General features: G+C 46.5%; 1 protein-coding gene across 5 annotated transcripts in view; it reads right to left on the reverse strand.

The window, feature by feature from the left end:
- The window catches only part of MBTD1 (mbt domain containing 1), a 1,870,500-nt gene that overhangs the window by 1,625,202 nt on the left and 226,839 nt on the right, over positions 1 to 18,459 (reverse strand). For 4 of the 5 annotated variants that reach the window (XM_069654914.1, XM_069654913.1, XM_069654916.1 and 1 more), the window contains 2 exons: positions 10,860 to 10,974; positions 10,696 to 10,778 (listed from right to left, as the gene is read on the reverse strand). The exons of the other annotated variant lie outside the window; for it this stretch is intronic. In XM_069654914.1, the coding sequence (XP_069511015.1) occupies positions 10,696 to 10,778; positions 10,860 to 10,974 (198 nt within the window). The remainder of the gene's footprint in view (positions 1 to 10,695; positions 10,779 to 10,859; positions 10,975 to 18,459) is intronic. 5 annotated transcript variants of the gene reach the window in all.

Consider the following 18,459-nt stretch of genomic DNA (forward strand, 5'->3'; position numbering starts at 1 on the left):
TCTTACTGTTGACAAGATAGGAGAGATGGTGAGTGCAATCTCAGTGTCAGATGATAGACGAGAAAAGGAAAGAAGGGGGTGGGGAGTTGCACTGCACAGTCCTGGCACTTACTCCAAGGCAGCCTAGTAGTTCAAGGGAGAACAAATACAAATGCAGAGCAATAGGTGGGGTGCAGGATTCAATTTTAAAAAGGATCACAATGCAGTGCACATAATGGATGCAAGATGTAGCGCACACCCAACTAGATACGATTTTAAAAAGGGTCACAAATGAATGCGGGGCACACAGGGATGCGGGATGGAACAGCAAGAAGCACAACTTGAATTAATTTACATTTGTAGAACAAAGAGCAGTGAAGAAAACTAGGTGGTTAATGGAGAAAAACCAGAATAGGATTGGCACAGTGATGGTTCAGGAGATAGGTGGAGGAGGCAATAGGCCAGTTCAGCCATCACTCGCATTTGAGCAGAAGGGGGTCTGGAGGTACTGGGGTCTGAGTTTGTGCAACAGCAAGACGTAAGCAGGAGGCTGCAGAATTGTTTATAGAGGGGCATGAAGGATGGGGCCCTTCCAGGCCCCAACAGGGCCTTAGCTGTAGGCCTTCGATGGATGGACCGGCTTCCACCGGCCGGCGCCTGTGATTGGCGGAGATGATGCCAATCAAAGGGAGCGGGGGCATGAGGTGCTGTGGGTGGGGGTGGCAGGTGGCTTCAATCGGTGTCTCCTCAATCCTAGGAAGGGAGGCCATCTTGCAGAGTAGGAGACTGGCAGAGAGCAGCAAATGGGCAAAAATAAAGTTCTTAACCTTCAAGGATGCACCAATGGGATCAAACCAAGCGTTTTCACTTGAATTATGCATATTAAATGCACTCGCTGACGTATTTTTCAAAAAGTATTAAAATCATGGTCTCCAATCGATGAGGCCCAACAGGGTTTACCTTCTCTTGTTTCTGCTGCGGACGCTGCGCCAATCGCCCAAGGGGTGGGAGGCCGAGGCTTTAGCTCTGCCAGGTGCCGATCATCAGTAACCGCCAATATTCCCAAGCAATCCACCTCTTACAAGGTTAATTTGCCACACAAACCAAAGCTTCCCCCCTACTTCCAGGTCCAGTCACACAGCACACTGAAACAGACTGCCTACTACCCACAAGCCCGCTGCAGTCAACCCATGTGTGCCCTCAGAGGAAACCGCCACAAAGCCCAATCATCTCAACAACTGAACCATCCAGGCGACCTGCACCTCCAACAACCCTTCCAGCATCAGACCCTGCCATATCAAACAGCACACCACTACAGCTACCCCTCTTAACTGTGCACTCATCAACGCCATATCTATTCAAGCCCGCCCACTTGACATCCATGACCTTATCACATCTAACAACCTGGACCTATTGTCCGTCTGAGACCTGGCTCCAGGCCACCTCAGGCACAGCACTGTGCATATTGCCATGCAGAAAGTTTTCACCATTCTCAGAAGTGGCAGACTCAGCTTCGGGGGGGGGGGGGGGGGGGAGCTGGGGGTAGGAGGGAGAGGGGTGGTGTAACACTGATAGCCAGAGAATCCCTTCCAATCAGGCAGATTAAAACCACCCTGTCTGTGAATTGTGACATACTCTCAGCACAATCGCGATACACATAGTTTACCACACACCACTCTTTACTCGCCTTTGAAGAAGACCTCATGCAAACCCACAACATCAACGTCAAACCCATGTTCAAATCCATCCTGCTTGGTGATCTCCGTCTCAGCCTCCACGACCCTGAAGACTCCAACGCAACCTCAGTATCCAACTCTCTCAGCGCCTTGGGTTTCACACACTGCATCACATCCTCCACTCAAACCAGAGGCTACATGTTAGATAGGATTGTGGACCTCAATTGTCAAATCACCATCATTGCCAACCAACCACGCTCCTGGTCAGACCACCACATCATCTCATTCAACATTGCCACCACAACCCCTGTGCCACAATACACCCAAACAGTACCACCTACTATCGCACGTAGCACACCAATCTAACTGAAGCACGCATACTGCCACTACTCAAACCCCTCCAATTAGCTCAGTTACCGCTCACGGATCTCAACCTCTTAGCAGACCTATACTCAGAAACCATGTTGCAAGTGGTTAACACCATTACCCAGTTAGTACCTCAGAAATCTAAGCCAACCAAACATCTCACTGCCTGGTACACTCCCGACATTGCTGCCCTTCGCAGAAAAAAGCGCACTGCAGAGGCCACATTGAAAATATCACCATCAGACACCCACAAATATCATTTTGCCACCTCTGCCAAGATCCTACAACTAAAGAATAACCAATGAAAAATCCAACTCACAAGAAATCTTCACCATTCTTTGAGAATTAGAAACACCCCCTTCTCCACCTCCCAAACTCATCAGGGAGGACGGCGACTGGGGCACAAAAATCCAGAAAGCCCTGCTAGACAAGATACACTTCACAAAAAGATTGATACCCAACCTCCCTCCGAGTACCACCCAACGATGCTCCATCCTCAACCAGCCCTCCACCTCAGATTCAGACTACCCACCCTTCCACCTCAACCCAGTCTCCCAAGCAGAGGTTGCCTCAATTCTGAAAGGGCTGAAACCATCCAGGTGCAAAGGTGATGCTTGACCAGTGGCTATGTTTAAGGAATGCACAGACACCTTAACCCGTCCTTCATCAGCTCCTTTATTAATGCCTCTTCCTCCCCCTGCACAGTCCCCAACTCCCTAAAAGAAGCATGGGTACTTCCTCTTCTAAAAAAGCGAACTCTAGAGCCAGCTATCCACTCCAACTATCACCCTATCACAACAGTTGCTTAACTTCCGCAAGATCCTAGACAGAGCGGCCTACATTCAAATACACAAGTATCTAGAATTGAACCATATTTTGAGGTTTGAACAATCAGGCATGTGCCCAGGACACAGCACAGAAACTGCCCCACTTGATTTAAAAATCCAGTAATGAGATAATGGACAAAACCTGCTCTTCTACTACTAAGCCTCACTGCAGCCTTCGACTTGGTCGACCATAGGCTACTTTGCAAACACCTCATCAGCAGCCAACTTTGACACAAGCTTCCAGTTGGATTGCCTCCTTCCTCGAAGGCAGATCAAAGTCTTTGCAGACAATGCTAGTGCCCCCCGGTGCCGATTTCCTGCCTTGTTCCAAGGTTCTTGCATCTCTACCACTTTGTACAATATATTAACTAAATCTCTGTTCATCCACCTCAACTCAATGGGCACCTCCTACACCAACTATGCGGACGACACCCAAATTATCCTACCCCTCTCTGGCGACTACGACATCAACTCGGCTGCCCTTACAGCAGTCTACCAAACCATCCAGGCCTGTATGGCTGTGCAACGACTGGGCTTGAATGATGAAGACTGAAATCCTTCTGGTTGGGCCACCAGTTGTGCTAAAAAAAAGAAAAAAAAAAGAAAAAAAGACACCATTTCTAATCTGCATTCTCCATCTACGGCAACCTCATCTAGACCTTCACCTGTGTAAAAACACTGGGAAGTTTACCTTGACTCCTCACTGTAAAGAAAGGGGGGAGGTGGGGTATCTGTACTCCTGCCTTCTATATGGCAGGGAAGCAGCACAGAGCACCCCAACCAAATATCTCTATTGTGGTAGCAATGGACGAGGTGATGCAGGCTGTTTCTTAAGTACAGTGCAGTCCCCAAGCCCCCCATAAGGGAATGTCTGCACACTGTTATGTGCTAAAACATTTCTTTATATAAATAAGGTTCAAGCTACATACATCACTGCGCAAATCTAAAATCGGCAAATATATACAATGTCTAAGTAGTACCACCAACTGCTGACAGTTTCTAATGGCTTACAAATGTGCATAAGCATAGGACATAGGGAGGAAGACAAGTTAGGTTAAACAATGGCAGAATACTTTGTCCAACTACCAAGACACAGTTCTGTGTGAGGATCCCCCCTGCCCCCACTTGGGCAACCTGTAATAAAGTGTATTAACAAGCCCAGTCCATTTATGTTTAAATAGTCTTGTTTCCTGGTCAAAATTGTTCCACTACCCCAGTGCATCAAAAAAGTACAGAGTTAGAGTCTCTTCGACGGATTCCTCGTGAATGGACTCCCTTTAAAGCAGGTCGTCGAGATTCCATGAAGAAAAGGTGAATACAGTCGTCGGGACAGCAGCTTCAAATTTCGGGGTGCTCGATCGGTCGTGGTCATCCTGCGTAGACCAGGCGTGCGGTGCACCTTGATGATAGTTTGGTGCCGCAAAGAGGACTGACGAGTGTAAGCCCAGCAGCGGGCATTGGTGTCAGCGTTTGCGTCGACGATCGGGCCTAGAACACGGCTGGATCTTGACTCGTCGGCGTCTTTGTGGACTTCAGGTGGCAGGAAACCCAAAGGCGGATTTTCCTCGTTCGTCGGCAACCTCTACTTTCTCTAGCGGGACAAAGCGGTCGACGTTGATGGCAAGGGAGCCCTTGGTTTAAATGTTCTTCGACGATCGTGGAGCGTTGTGGCTCCGGTCGTTGAGCAGCACAGCGTCAAGCTGTCCCCGCTTCTGGCCAACTCTACCAGACGGGCTCCGGGCAGTCGCAGAAATCTGCTGAATCCCGGTCGACTGTGATGGACGTCGACAGCCTCTATGTCCTGGTGTTTTACTTCAATGTTTTTCGGCAGAACCCAGTCTTCGGTCGACAGCCTTTTGGGACTGACTTCCTGGGTGCCTTCATGAAGATCAGTTCCGGCACAATGTTCCCTCATAGCTCGGGGAGAGGTCTAAACAGGCACTCCCTTCGATCAGTCCTTGACAGACACGACCGCTTTTGTTGACTGAACAGCAGCAAACCTTCCAGCTGGGCTTAAAGGATAAGCAGCTTCAAGTTTCAACTTCAACTTCTGAACAATCTCGGTAAGTGAGAGGTCCCCCGATAAACAGATCTGTCCCTCATTCCCCCTGCTGAGCAAAGCTCAGTCAGCCAATCGCTCTGAAGAGCATTCATACAGGAAGGCAGCCAATCAGGCTCACATTGCATTCAGGCCATTAACTTCCACCCAGAAACCCATAACAAGGAATGTGGATTGGGGAAAGCACCCAGCGTTTCGGCACACCACACTGCATTCATGTCAGTTTCAAGCAAGGCTGTCTCATTCTTTGCGTCACACACAGATAGACACCCATAACATGAAGTCCATATTGATCACACTCCATTCACACAGGTCCCACCCCAAGGGTGTACCCACAACATATAGTAACTGGGAAGGTTCCAGCCAGTCGGGCCTGGACTTTACCACAATACCATATATGGTTCATCCACCCAACAGCCAGTCAGGGGAAGGGACAGAGTCAGGGCTTCCCAGGCCTTTGGGAAAACAAGGTAACGGGTAATAGAAACCAAGAAGCCACAGGGGCCAGTTTACCTCTTATTGGGAATCCACCACCTATGGCAGGGCCTGGGTATCCCAAAATGGAGGCTACTCAGAGCACCTGTCAAATTTAGCATGGAGCTCCCACCAGCCCATACCCTGCTCTGTGGCCCACACGCAGGTGCCCAAAAGCATACACTAGGGGTAAGGGTTGTCATAAGGGTATCCCAAGGGTGTGTGTTCACCACAACCAAAAAGAGGAAGAGCTGCACTGACAGGAGTCCCACATGGACTCCTGTGCAGAAAACAACACGGAACACACATAAGGGAGTACAGGACAAGAACATGGAGGCCGTGTACCTCCAATCCATATCCAGCATCACACTCACTTCACTTGCCAACTCAACGTCATCAATTCCTTAGCAGTCTACACCTCTAAAATCATTAACGCTTGCTGTCCTTTTCTCAGACAGTTGCCTCACTATTGCATGTTCACTCCAGGTTGGATTATTGCAATGCCCTTTTTGAAGGTATTTCAACACGTAACCTTCCAAAATTGCAGATAATCCAAAACACAGCGCTAACAGCAGCCCTCAATCTCCTGAAGAAAGAACATATCTCTAAAGCAAGGAAAAGCATACACTTGCTCCCTATCAGAGATCGGATCACCTCCAAGGCTCTGGCAATCACCCACAAGTGCCTCTCGAACTCGGCACCCCCATACCTTTCGCAGAAGATTGCCAAATCCGACTCCAAAAGACCAACCAGAAAAGCCTACACCCACAGTCTTCCTCCAGCCTAAATTCAGGTTCTCTATTTAGGTTCTGAAAATTAAATCAACATATATTTCTGATCAATACCTTCATCCATCTATTTTCAAATTATATTTTTACTGTATTTATACTTTCGTGAATATTAACTTTGATGTTCTAGCGACTGTTCCCAGCACAAAACCCACTCACATTCAAACAGACAGTTATAAAAACGAACGGTATTCGTTTTTGTCAACAGACCAGGCAGAAAACCGCCAACTGCGCTTTAAGGAAGGGAGCAGGCGTAGAGCCAAACTGAACTGAACAAGCAGAACTGATACGTTCAAGATGTTTTAAAGAAGACAAAATCTTCAATGTTACAGGTACATCAGGTCAAAGTTAATATTCACAAAAGTATAAATACAGTCAAAATATAATTTGAAAATAGATGAATGAAGGTATTGATCAGACATATATTTCTGATTTAATTTTCAGAACCGAATTCATTAAAACAAGACATTTGTCCGCACCTGATGAAGGGCATTTAGAGTCTGAAACGCATCGTGCATTAGAGAATTCCACGAACAAAAGGCCAATTAGCCTGAAGCTAAAGGAAAGTCTTATATATGGACTACTGTTTCTCTGAGCCATAGGAAATGTACTGAAAGATGAAGAATGTGTGAAATTTTCGCATATGTGAACTATATGAAAATGTTTCAAGTATTTTTGTTTTAATATTGTATTCAGATTGAGTACTGTGAAGCATGAGGTAATGCCAAATTGTAGTAAGATTTAGGTTTTGAGTATTCAAGAAATTTGAAAACTGATGTGTGACATAAGCCACCATCATTTATACTTTGTGTTCAAACAATTAAAATATGTGAACAATTGCAAGATAAACAGAGAGTACTCATTTTGCATAGTTTTATGCTCAAAAGTGTGCACGGAGCCAAGGTCATTTTTGCTAAAGTGATCCCAAAAACTGTTCTGTTCATATTGGATTCTGTAGCCCAGAATCTGACTCGGTCAGCACCTAAGTAATTCTGAACGTCATGTGAAAAACTGTATGAGAAATTATTTCAAAACCAGAAGGCAAAAGTAAAAAAGGTGTGCTCCTCTACACCATGGTTACCCTTATACCCTATACAAATGTAAAAATAAAAAAATAAAATTACTGTCACCAGGACCGAGAAACCAGAACCCTCTGTCACCTCACTGTGGGGACTGTCCTTCTGCATCAGCTTCATTGCTTAAAGGTACTGTCCTTCTCCTAGATACTTACCTGGAGCATTGCTTTCTTGATCCTATGTGCCTGTGGGCTGCAGATAGCTGCATCTTGAACCCCTACAAGGCCTCCCTTGAGCTACATTGGGGTGGAAAACCATTGTGCTCTACCTTGCCTTAGGACACTTGTCTTGGGGTAATCCGGCTAGGAAAACTGTACATTTCCTTGCCAACATAGAAACCTGGCTGATGCCAACCCTTCATCAGCCATTTGTCACTGGTGCCCCAGTGTCCCCTATGACTTTGTGAGACTCACCTAAGACAGGGTTGGACTACCTAGATAGGCTAAACGAAAGTTACAAAAAGTTATCATTTACATTAGTTTGCATATATGTTTCAGGAGGTTTGATTAGGTTGGTTACCATCATTGCTATCCTAAAGCATGTAAAGTATCTAACACTGAATATTGCAACTGTTCTACTATATTGTGTGATCATACTTGCCTTACTCGCATGTTACAAGCCTAAGTGTATATAAATATATAACTCCTTTTATATAACTCTTAGTGTAGAAGAGTTTCCTTGAACTAAGGGTATGCTCTGAGTATTGTGTGCCTCACAACAGCACTCTGCCTTCCCCTCTTACACTAGGCATGGCGGTTTGTCCACAGCTACCAAACCTTTGGGTAGTTCAAGCTAAACCTAAGGGGTGCAACCCTGGTCATCCAAGGTGGGCTTTCTAAAGCCTTGTCACAGACAGGACTTTTACAAAATAAACACCAATACATTAGGGGATTTAAAAGAAAGGTTTTGTCGGCCAGCCAATCAGGTTGGCCTAAAAAACTAAACAAAGATCCAGGCCCACCACCACACAGTCCTAACTACTATGGCAGATGCCATCCTGTACCCAGAAAGAGCCCATGTTAGCAAAACAGCCATTTTAAGGAATGTCACGTGGTTTCCTTGAACAAAGGAAGCCCCCTTATAAGAAAATGTCTGAGCTGGCTACCATAAAGGGACAACGGGTTACTAATGCAGTGAACTGGCATGCACCCTTGGTGAAGTCAAAACCAAATATTAACTGCCACCAGCCCAGCGCCTAATACGAACATAGTGATAATATCATGCTATACCATATACCTCAAGTAGGTAAAAAGGGATGTAGTGGCGAAGGGACTTCAGTAGAAATCCCTCTAACCACCAAAATGAATTTAAAACCTCACAAAACTAAAAAGAAAAAAAAGTGCACAGGTCCCATAAAATGCAACTGCAAAACCCCAAAAAATGAAATTCTCCCCTAACAAGGAGTGGAAGGGAGTTTGTGGCAAAGAGAAGGCAAGTTGTAGTGTTAAATAAAAGGAATAAGATTGCTGGACTAGAGAGGAAGATTTATGCGATGGTTGAAATGGAAAAAAGGCTTGCAAGACCCAGAGAGCGGGGGAAGCTTCTGGACAGATTGTAAGACCTAGAGTGATGTGGCGAATTTTAACTGCTGGAGAAGAGAGGCTGATTTGTTCCTCAAGTCTCCAGATTTTACCAAGCGGGAGACCAGAAATACAGAACAAAAGAAAGGGAGAATGCAGTGATGACTTAATGTCAAGCCAATAGAACTTAGCCAGAACCATGGTCAGGAAAAGGAGGAAGCAAAGGCAGAGTTTGACGAGGGAATGATGGAAGGTAAAAACAAAAGGTTCTGACCAGGGGAAAGTCAGAGCAGGAAAGGGCAGAGGCCCCAACAGGAGAAGGAGTAAGTACCCAAAGGCAGCAAAAAATGCAAGTGTAGCGACCAAAAGACAGAGGGTGACGAGAAGGTGAAAAATTGTACCCTTAGGATTAAACCAGGAAAGAACATAGTGTGCTTATGAACATGCTAACATAACACAACTATACTGACCAATAAAAAATCAAACATTTGAATACCCCAGCTGCATCATCTACTACTGCTACACTACCTTGACATAGTTTGGATAAACACAAGTGACAATTATCCTGTTCCTTAACCAGGGTGGTCTCTTCAAACCCTCTCGCATAGCGGTTTCTGATAATCCATCTTAAAAAAACAAAGAAGTCCCATCCCATCCCATCTGAGGAGGAGTGGGGTTAGGGGATGGAGGGTGCGGAGGAGGACAGCCCAGGAAGAAAGCTGAGTAGAAAATAAATCCTAACAGGAACGTAAAGGTGAATAAAACACACGCCTGGGCTGTATGCCAAGCCTTCTCTCAAAATTTAACAACAGCTTTTATGCACCTATAAACCTGAAGCCTTCCACGAAAAAAAAAAAGAACAGAACTGAATTAGGGATATTGCTTAGATAAACACATACACATGAGCTTGCCAGTCAGGCCCCAAATCACTCACCAGAGCACCTAAACAAAGATCATGTTTGCCAGCCAATCAGGATGGCCAAAAAAAACACTCACGTCCACCTACCCAGGAGGCGTAATGGCCTGGTAGGAACTGGTCTAAACCAGTCGAAACGCCAATAGGGTGTGGGCTTGGGCTCAGAGGGAGCATGTGGTTTTCCAACACAAAGGAAAGGACCAAACATAACACGGATGAGAGCAAAACTTAAATACATCAGTAGACCAAAGGCTATAAAAAAATAACACTGAGCTACCAATTAAGTAAACTGGTTTACAGCCTTGGTGAAGAAAAAACTAAAATTACAGCTGCCACCAGCCAACTCCGTTATATCAGTGTACTATTAATCAATATAGGGCCCAAATTGGGTACTTAAAAAGCTCCCTATCCCATGAGCAGTATGGGCTACCACACCACCATACACTAAAAAAAAGTGGAGAAAAAAAAAAAAGAACGGCGAGGCAAAGGACTTTGAGAAGAGTTCAAAAATCTAAAAAAGGGGAGATACATACAAAAATGTTAGGGCCTCCCTGCCAAAGGCGACTGCAGAATCCCCAAAAATGTAAACCTGCCCAAACAATTGCCAAAATAAAAGGCATAGAAATATAAAAACAAGGGAGTTTAAAGACTAAAAAAATACATTTCAATAAATACAGATTTAGATAAACCAAGCATCGAATGAATAAAACTTACTGAAAAAGGAACTCGTGTATGCCACTGCCTAATACATGCACAGCACCATGAGTTGCAAATCAAAAAGGTAGACTGAGTGGTGACTGTCGACCAGGAGTTGTCTGGGCAGAAACAAAACCTGAAAACATGAACACTACCTGCTAAATCGGGTATCTAAGATGTACGTTGCGTTTGAACAATCCAGTGAGCAGATCTCGTTACATTTGCCATCCTATTCAATGATAATGTTCAACAAAGTAATACACTTACATGAATTGTAATAAATCTGACAAATTTCTAAGAACGCAAGCGAACACTCACATGTCTGAAGCAAGTCACGGGCGCGGCTATAAAGCTATTGCTTGTGATGTAGCTGCCCCACGTAAATCCTTCCAAAGGGATTGCTGAAACAAAACACATTTTTAGAAAGATGCGCAAGGAAAAACATGTGCTTATGTTTTTGGTAGTTCAAGAGTTAGAAGTACCTGGTTTAGACTTGGTTTGATTTTGTAAGGTGGCTTGATATTGAGCATAGGCTGCTAACTTCGCAACCAAGGGTTGTTTCTGCAGCACCTTAGCCTGCTTTGTTGGAGGTTTACCCTAAAAATTTCAAAATAGCTCTCAATTATCGTTAGTCACACCCACAGAAAACATTTGCAGAGTAAGAAAAGTAATACATTACAGCCAAATAACGTCACTGTGTTTATGACGTGGAGGAAGACTGCAATGTACAAATACTGCTCTACTTGTTCAACACTTTTTTTTAAGTGCAGTAATGTCATTAAATTATTTTAAAAAACACATAAATTGATGTACTACAGAGTGGTGCCGTCGTTAAAAGTGCAATTTTGCACATCTGTATCACCAATATGTAGAGGGTTTCATAGCATGGGCACATTTACATTTTGCGTTCCTTGCCAGGCATGAACTGTATTTGGCATCATTTGTGAAGGAATTTCATTTAGTAAATAAATGTCCCAGCATGCAGGCCTGCGGTTGTGTGCGCGGATAGGGAAGTACTGACTGTTCCCTACAACGGAGCACGCATGCATTGCAATCTACTTGTTCCCAGAGCTTTAAGACACGCAACACCCCCCTCGGAAGACGGCTCAAAGGCTTCACGGCCAGACCATGTTCCTCACGCCAATTCTGCCTACGGCTGACCACTCTTGGAATACACAGTGCACTACTGATCTGCCTCTCTTTGAACTCTGGGATACACCATATAGAATCTACCAAGATGTTCTTGTTCAATCCTCGAAGATCAAAGCACATCCATATCTTCATAGATTTCAGAGCCAACACAATGGGAACTACCCATTCAGCAGATTCTATTGGTTCTGTAATGCTCTCCATAGTTACCTTCTGAAACTCTGCCTCAAACAACCCTTCTATAGACAAAGGTATACTCTGGCCCCGTGCGTTCCTGATTGTGCATCTTCCTTTCATAGAATTCTATGCCGTATCCCTTGAGGCAAGCGATAGAGGATATGAACACCTCTGAAAATTCCCTTTCTACCATGTCATGTTCCACTTTCAAATGTAATACTGGTTCTTCCTTGTATGGATGCAACTTGATATCTAGTGCAGCTTGATCCCTCCATCCTAGCACACCTACTCCTCTCGTCGTCATGTAAACCTTCATCATAGCTAAACTGTTGCAGAATTCTATCAAAAAAGAGGTGATGGCTGGAAGGCTTGGGATTCATCTTAAACCTCTGGGAATTGCTCTGGCCAACCCTCCAAACCATTGCTCTTCGCCTTGTAAGCCATTATAAAAAGGCAAAAATGCCATATGCAAATCATGCTTTGTCCCGTGGCTGGACCGGATAAAAACGGTGGTATGGAAGGATGCCCAGAGCAGTGCCAGAGGTTCACATTAAATTAAAACCTTACACCAGTCACTTTTTTTGGTTGCGGAATTCCATCAAGGCATGGAAATCACTGATAATTGGTATAGGCATGCCCTCAAATCCTCACAGAATCTTTATAAAATCGGACTTGAATATACATTACTTAGAGCTGATCGCCATGATGCCTCCGGCAGAGGCGTTGCTATCATCTCCAAAACTACTTGCCAATTCAGAGAATACAAAAACGGAAACTTTACCAGGTTACGAACTCCATGCACTGAAATTAGCCATGGACCTCAAAACCACCATCAACTTCCTAATAATGTACAGAGCCCCCAGCGCAACCAACAATCCTGACATAGAACTACCTTTGCTCATTTCACCACCACTCAAACACGAAACTAAAATGCATTTCCCTAGGAGATCTTAATCTGGGGTATAATGAACTCTGACCTCAAAGCTACTGCTTCCACAACGCATTCCTAGAAATGCAATTCACGCAAATTGTCAACGCCCCAACCCACTCAAAAGGTCGAATCCTGGATTGGATTCCAACATTGAACACCACAGTACCCAACCTAGTGAGAAACTCACGGAAACTGACCCCTGAAAACTATTTTTTTTTAAAACAATTTTATTAAGTTTAATCAAACAAAACAACAATACAACCAAACACGCAGTGCATTTTGCGACAAAATAATGATATAAATTCTCGATCTTAGCCACTGCTTCTCCCCTTCCCGCCCCCCTTCATGAGCCTGTCTGTTCATCGTTCTCTGTATCCGCCTCATACGGCGGGATATCGCTTCCTGTAGATTCGGTCACATCTTGTATTGCTCCAAACAATTCAGCTATTAATGATTTCCATGCCATCAGGGTCCCGGTCTCCTCCTCCCCCCCTACAATGTTCGACTCTTGCCATACCATTGTTTCTGCCTCTGCCCATTTCTGTAACTCCTTCCGCCACACCTCCACCCGTAGCCTGTGACAAGTCTTCCATCCCATGGCGATCCTCCTTTTAGCAAGCACATACGCTAGATCTTTTAGTTTGTCAACATGCTTAGGTTTTGATGATCTGGGGATCCCTCCCAGCAAACAGGCCCAAGCTGTGTCTATGATCAACGTGACCCCTTTCTCGGCAAGCTTTTGTGCCACTTCTCCCCAGAAACGCTCAATTACTGGGCATGACCAAAACATATGCGTCTTATCAGCTTCCTCCTCGTCACATTTAGGACACGCTTGTCGTCCAGCGTTTTCAAACTTGGATATCTTCATAGGCGTCATATATGCTCTATGCGTTATATATAGTTGTATTTGTTTTAGTCTAGCATTCCTTGACACCTTCTTATGGTATCCCAGTGCCCGTTCCCACATCCCATCCTCTATCGGGGTTCCCACCTCCGCCTCCCAATCTAGCCTCAGCTGCGTCAGGTCCCTCCCAACCTTAGACATCACCATCTCATACAGCCTAGAAATCTCATGCCCCCCATCCGATACATCATATATTGTTTCTATGATAGCATCTGGTTCTTCTTCTAATACAGTTTCAGGCCACGTCTCCCGAATGCTATGCACAATTCTGTGGTATGTGATGTACTGGCCCGCATGCAATCCTGTCTCCACCCCGAGGATCTCAAAATCCAAAATGGCCCCCATCTGCCAGACGTCACCCAACGTTACTAGCCCCACCGATTCCCAATGGGTCCCGAGTATCGCTCTTAACTGTATATCTTCCCCTGCCAACGCGACTAGTGGTACCTGCGGGGAGCATGGAAATGGGTTCTCCATCATCCGGCACGCCCGCCGCCACATCTGCCACCCGAGCATCATCATCATCCTGGGGCGCTCTCTCATTTCGGACTTGGGCAACCAGATCATCTCTCTCAAATGAAATGGGGCATAATCACGTCCAAATAACCTAAATTCAGGGGTCGCATCGTCTGAAAGCCACTGAGCCACGTACTGCAGCTGACTTGCTGCATATTACACCTCAAAATTGGGCAGTTTTATACCACCTTTTTCGTAAAAGTTCTGCAGCTTCCACAGCGCCACTCTGTTCCGGGTACCATGCCACACACAAAAAATCCCTACACATACTATTAAGTTTGGCGAAGAACTTCTTGGGTATCATGTATGGGACATTGCTAAAACAATGTAAAATCCTAGGCAAGACCACCATTTTTAGCATTGCACCCTGTCCCATCATCGCTAAGGGCAACTTGACCCAAAATTGCATACACTTCTCAATTTTCCTAAGTGCCACCTCAGTGTTATGCTTGTGCTCCTCCTCCACCGTATGGTACAAGTCTATCCCAAGATACCGTAAAGAACTAATCTCCCACGGTATTTGTAACACCGGTAACTGCGTTTTAGGGGTTCCTTTATAGTCGCCTAGCGGAAACATGGTGGATTTTTGGGGATTCACTGCGATCACAGACAGTTCTGCATACCTCGCCATCACCTCCAGTATGTACTGGAGGTTTTCTTCTGGATATCTTAAGTATAATAACAAGTCATCTGCGTATAAGGAGATCAGATGTTGTTCTCCCCCCACTTCAATACCTATCGTATTGTATTGCGGTCTTAGGTATATTGCTAGGGGCTCCAGGGCTAATGTATAGAGCATCGGGGACCAAGGGCACCCCTGTCTAGTGCCTCTACTCAATTGCCACCTCTCAGATATTACTGCACCCGTTCTAACTCTGGCCAGTGGCTCACTATATAGCATCTTCACCCACCTCATAACCGGGCCCCATGCCATACTTCTCCAAGGCCGCCAACAGCCACAGCCACTTGACCGAGTCGAAAGCTTTGACCGCATCCAAGGACACGATCGCCATATCACCCTCAGCCGTACTACCCCATTCAATCACCCGCCGGAGTCGCCTATGATTATGGGTTATATTCCTATTCGGGGCATAGCCCGTCTGGTCCGGGTGTATCAGCTTGCTAATCACTCTCTGCAATCTGTTTGCCAGGACAGCCGTCAGTATCTTGCTGTCCTGGTTCAACATTGAGAGAGGTCTGTAGGAACCGCAGCTGTGTGCAGGTTTATTAGGCTTTGGGAGTGGTATTATGACCGCCTCTCTGAGTGATTCCGGCAACCGTCCCACCTCAAACGCTTCATTGAGCATTTCTAACATCGGGGGAGCACCTCTTCCTTGTATGTCTTATAAAATTCACTCGGGAACCCATCCACCCCTGGGGTCTTGCAGGTAGGTAACTGCCTCACCACTCCTTCAACTCCTCCAGGGTGATCGGTGCATCTAGCTCCTCCCTTTCCTCCTCATTTATCATTGGTAGTCCTATATCTTCTAACGTTTCCAGTATTTCCTCTCGGCTGCCCCCATCTCGTCTGCATACAGCGCTTTGTAATATTCTGCGAACTCCTCGTTGACACCCTCTTGGGTGTCCACTGCGCTACCATCATCCTGCATTATAGTTCTGATCGGGAATCTGGGAGCCTCACTCTTGTATTACCACGCTAATAACCGTCCTGTTTTATCCCCTCCCGCATGCTGTCTCTCGATGTACTTCTTATAATTAAGGTTGCTGAGCCTCTCCCAGTGATCCGCACATTTCTGCTGCAGCCCCAGTACCCGCTCCATATCTACGCATCCGCCCTTTAATACTCCCTCCAGTTCCTCTTCCGTCCGTCGTAGGTCAGTTAGAACCCCGCCCTGCAGGCCCTTTGATTTTGCTATCGCAACCCCTCGCATCACTACCTTAAAGGCTTCCCATAATGTACTTGCCGAGTCAATGCTACCCGTATTCTCCTCAAAGTAATTTGCAATCTCCTCCCTTATGTCCTCTCTAAAGACTGGGTCCTTGAGCGCCTCAGCACGAAGGCGCCATGTCGGGACCTGTGCCCTCTGGGGGCAGTACTGCCACCCCAGAACCAATGGTGAGTGATCAGAGAGGACCCTCGCCTTATATTCTACCTGAGTAACCTCCGCCATCACATCCGACGTGGCAAAGACATAGTCCAGCCTCGTATGTAGCTGTTGAGAGGCGGAGTAATGAGAGTATTGCCTTTCTTGGGGATGTCTAGCTCTCCAAACGTCCGCCAGATGAAAGTCATCCAGCAGTGTTTGCAGTGCTTTCGCCGCTGGGGAAGGCCTACCTGTCTACGTTGGGATTCAGTACACAGTTAACATCACCGCCCCAAATCACTGCGCTACCCATACATACTCTGAGGTTGGCACTCAAGGTCCGGAAATATGCCACTGTGTCCCAATTGGGGGCATATGTATTTACAATGCATATCTCTTTATTCTCCACCAATCCCCTCAGCATTATTCTCCACCAATCCCCTCAGCATAACCAGCCTCCCATCCGTCTCTGCCACCTCCTGCAATGGTTGGAACGGAACATGCGGCGCCACCCAGATTAATAATCCCCTAGCATACGCAGATTATGTCGAGCCCACCACCACCCCTTTCCATTTCTTAAGAATCAGCTCCATCTTCTCCCGTGTCAGATGCGTTTCCTGCAACAGCGCGATATCTATCCTCTGCCTCCTCAAATATAGCATGACCTTGTTCCTTTTCAAGTAGCTGTTAAGCCCCCTGACATTCCACGTAATTATTTTAAGATCTCCCATGGTTCATTACCGTCCCCCTCGCCTACCTCCGGCAAATCCCACCTTCCTGCGCGACACAGATTCAACCATACAATTTTACTATATAGGCTCATGTTCAAACTAAAACTCCCCAAAACTATATAAATATATCAAACTCCCCACCTCCCTCCCCTCCCCACTCCCATCCCTTCCCCAACAACTACCTTCCCAACTGTTGCCCAGCTCCATCCCTGGATCTCAGGCACCCCCACATCTAGCCCCGTCTAATATGCCCGGAGCTCAGTAGGGTGAAGTCGCCCTAATGGCCACTTAACTATTAATACTAAGTGGGGGTGTCAAGACTGGCTCTCCAAGGCTCCTTAATAAAGCACCAATCACAGTACACCCAATACATTATATATATTGATCTGGCTCATCTAACAGGGCCCATCAATGACTATAATCAAGTCCCATAGTCTTAAACCGCTGCCTCTTCCAGTGCTCCCATTACTCCTTACTTATCTCGTCCGTCTCCTTCTCTCGTCTGGATGTCGGGCTCCTGGGGGTACCCTGCATGTCAAGCCATCCCATGGCGTCCTCCGGAGTGTCAAAAAACAAAGTCTTGTTTCTATGAAAAACTTTCAATTTCGCCGGGTAAAGGAGCATGTACTTATGGCCTGCTTCCTTCAGTCTCCTTTTAACAGCCCCGAAGTTCATTCGGCTCCGCTGCACCATCAGGGTGTAGTCCGGGTAGGCTGTTATGTTTGCCTCCCCTCGCTTGATTGTTCCACCTTTGCGGAAGTGTTCCAGTATCCTCTCTCGGTCTCGGTAGTTAAGGATCTTGGCAATAACTGGCCTAGGTGGGTTGCCCGGTGGCGGCCTCCTCGTTAGTGCCCTGTGCGCTCGTTCCACAGCGAATCCCTGAGACAGGGCTCCTGCAGCAACATGTTTTCAACAAACTCCGTGGGGTTGTGGCCCTCCGTTCCCTCCGGCAAGCCCACAATGCGGATGTTGTTCCTTCGGGCGCGTCCTTCCGCTTCCCCCGCCCTATTCTCCAGATTGCCCACTTTTTGTACCAAGGCATGCAGTTCCAATTTGTCTGAGGCACAATCCGCCGTATTCGAACTCGCTTCCTTCTCAAGGCTCTCTGTGCGCTCCGCCAGGGACCTTACGTCCTGTCGGAGTAGATTCACTTCCTCCTGCACTTCACCGACTTTAAGGTCCAACGCTGTTTTCAGTTCAGACACCACTATTTCAAGCTTAGCCTCCCAGGCCGCTTTCAAGTCTGCAATCGCAGCCAGGACCTCCTGATTCGTACCCGCGGCGGCCATGCCGCCTGTGGGGGCTTGTCTTTGCTCCTGGCGCTTTCCGGGTCCGGCGGCGTCCTAGCGAATTTGTCCAGCGTGGGTTGCTTCACTTTTAGTCTTGAAGGCTTGTTAGACAGGACGCTGCAGCCGTATGTTGTGGGTCAGCCCGTCTCTTGTGCTCCACCAGTGGGGGGGCACACACTCAGTCCCAATATCTCAAGCCTCACCCAGGCTTGGGGGCCTCAGCACCTCAAAAGCTCATCTGGCCACCTCCTTGACATATCCGGAGCAGACCGCCGTAACCCCCAAATCTACTCACACCCACTCGCTGCCTCTTGTCTCTCCGGTATTCGTGCTCAGTGTG

The sequence above is a fragment of the Ambystoma mexicanum genome, chromosome 3q, assembly GCF_040938575.1.
Source record: "Ambystoma mexicanum isolate Mex_15411 chromosome 3q, UKY_AmexF1_1, whole genome shotgun sequence".
Taxonomy (NCBI): Eukaryota; Metazoa; Chordata; class Amphibia; order Caudata; family Ambystomatidae; genus Ambystoma; species Ambystoma mexicanum.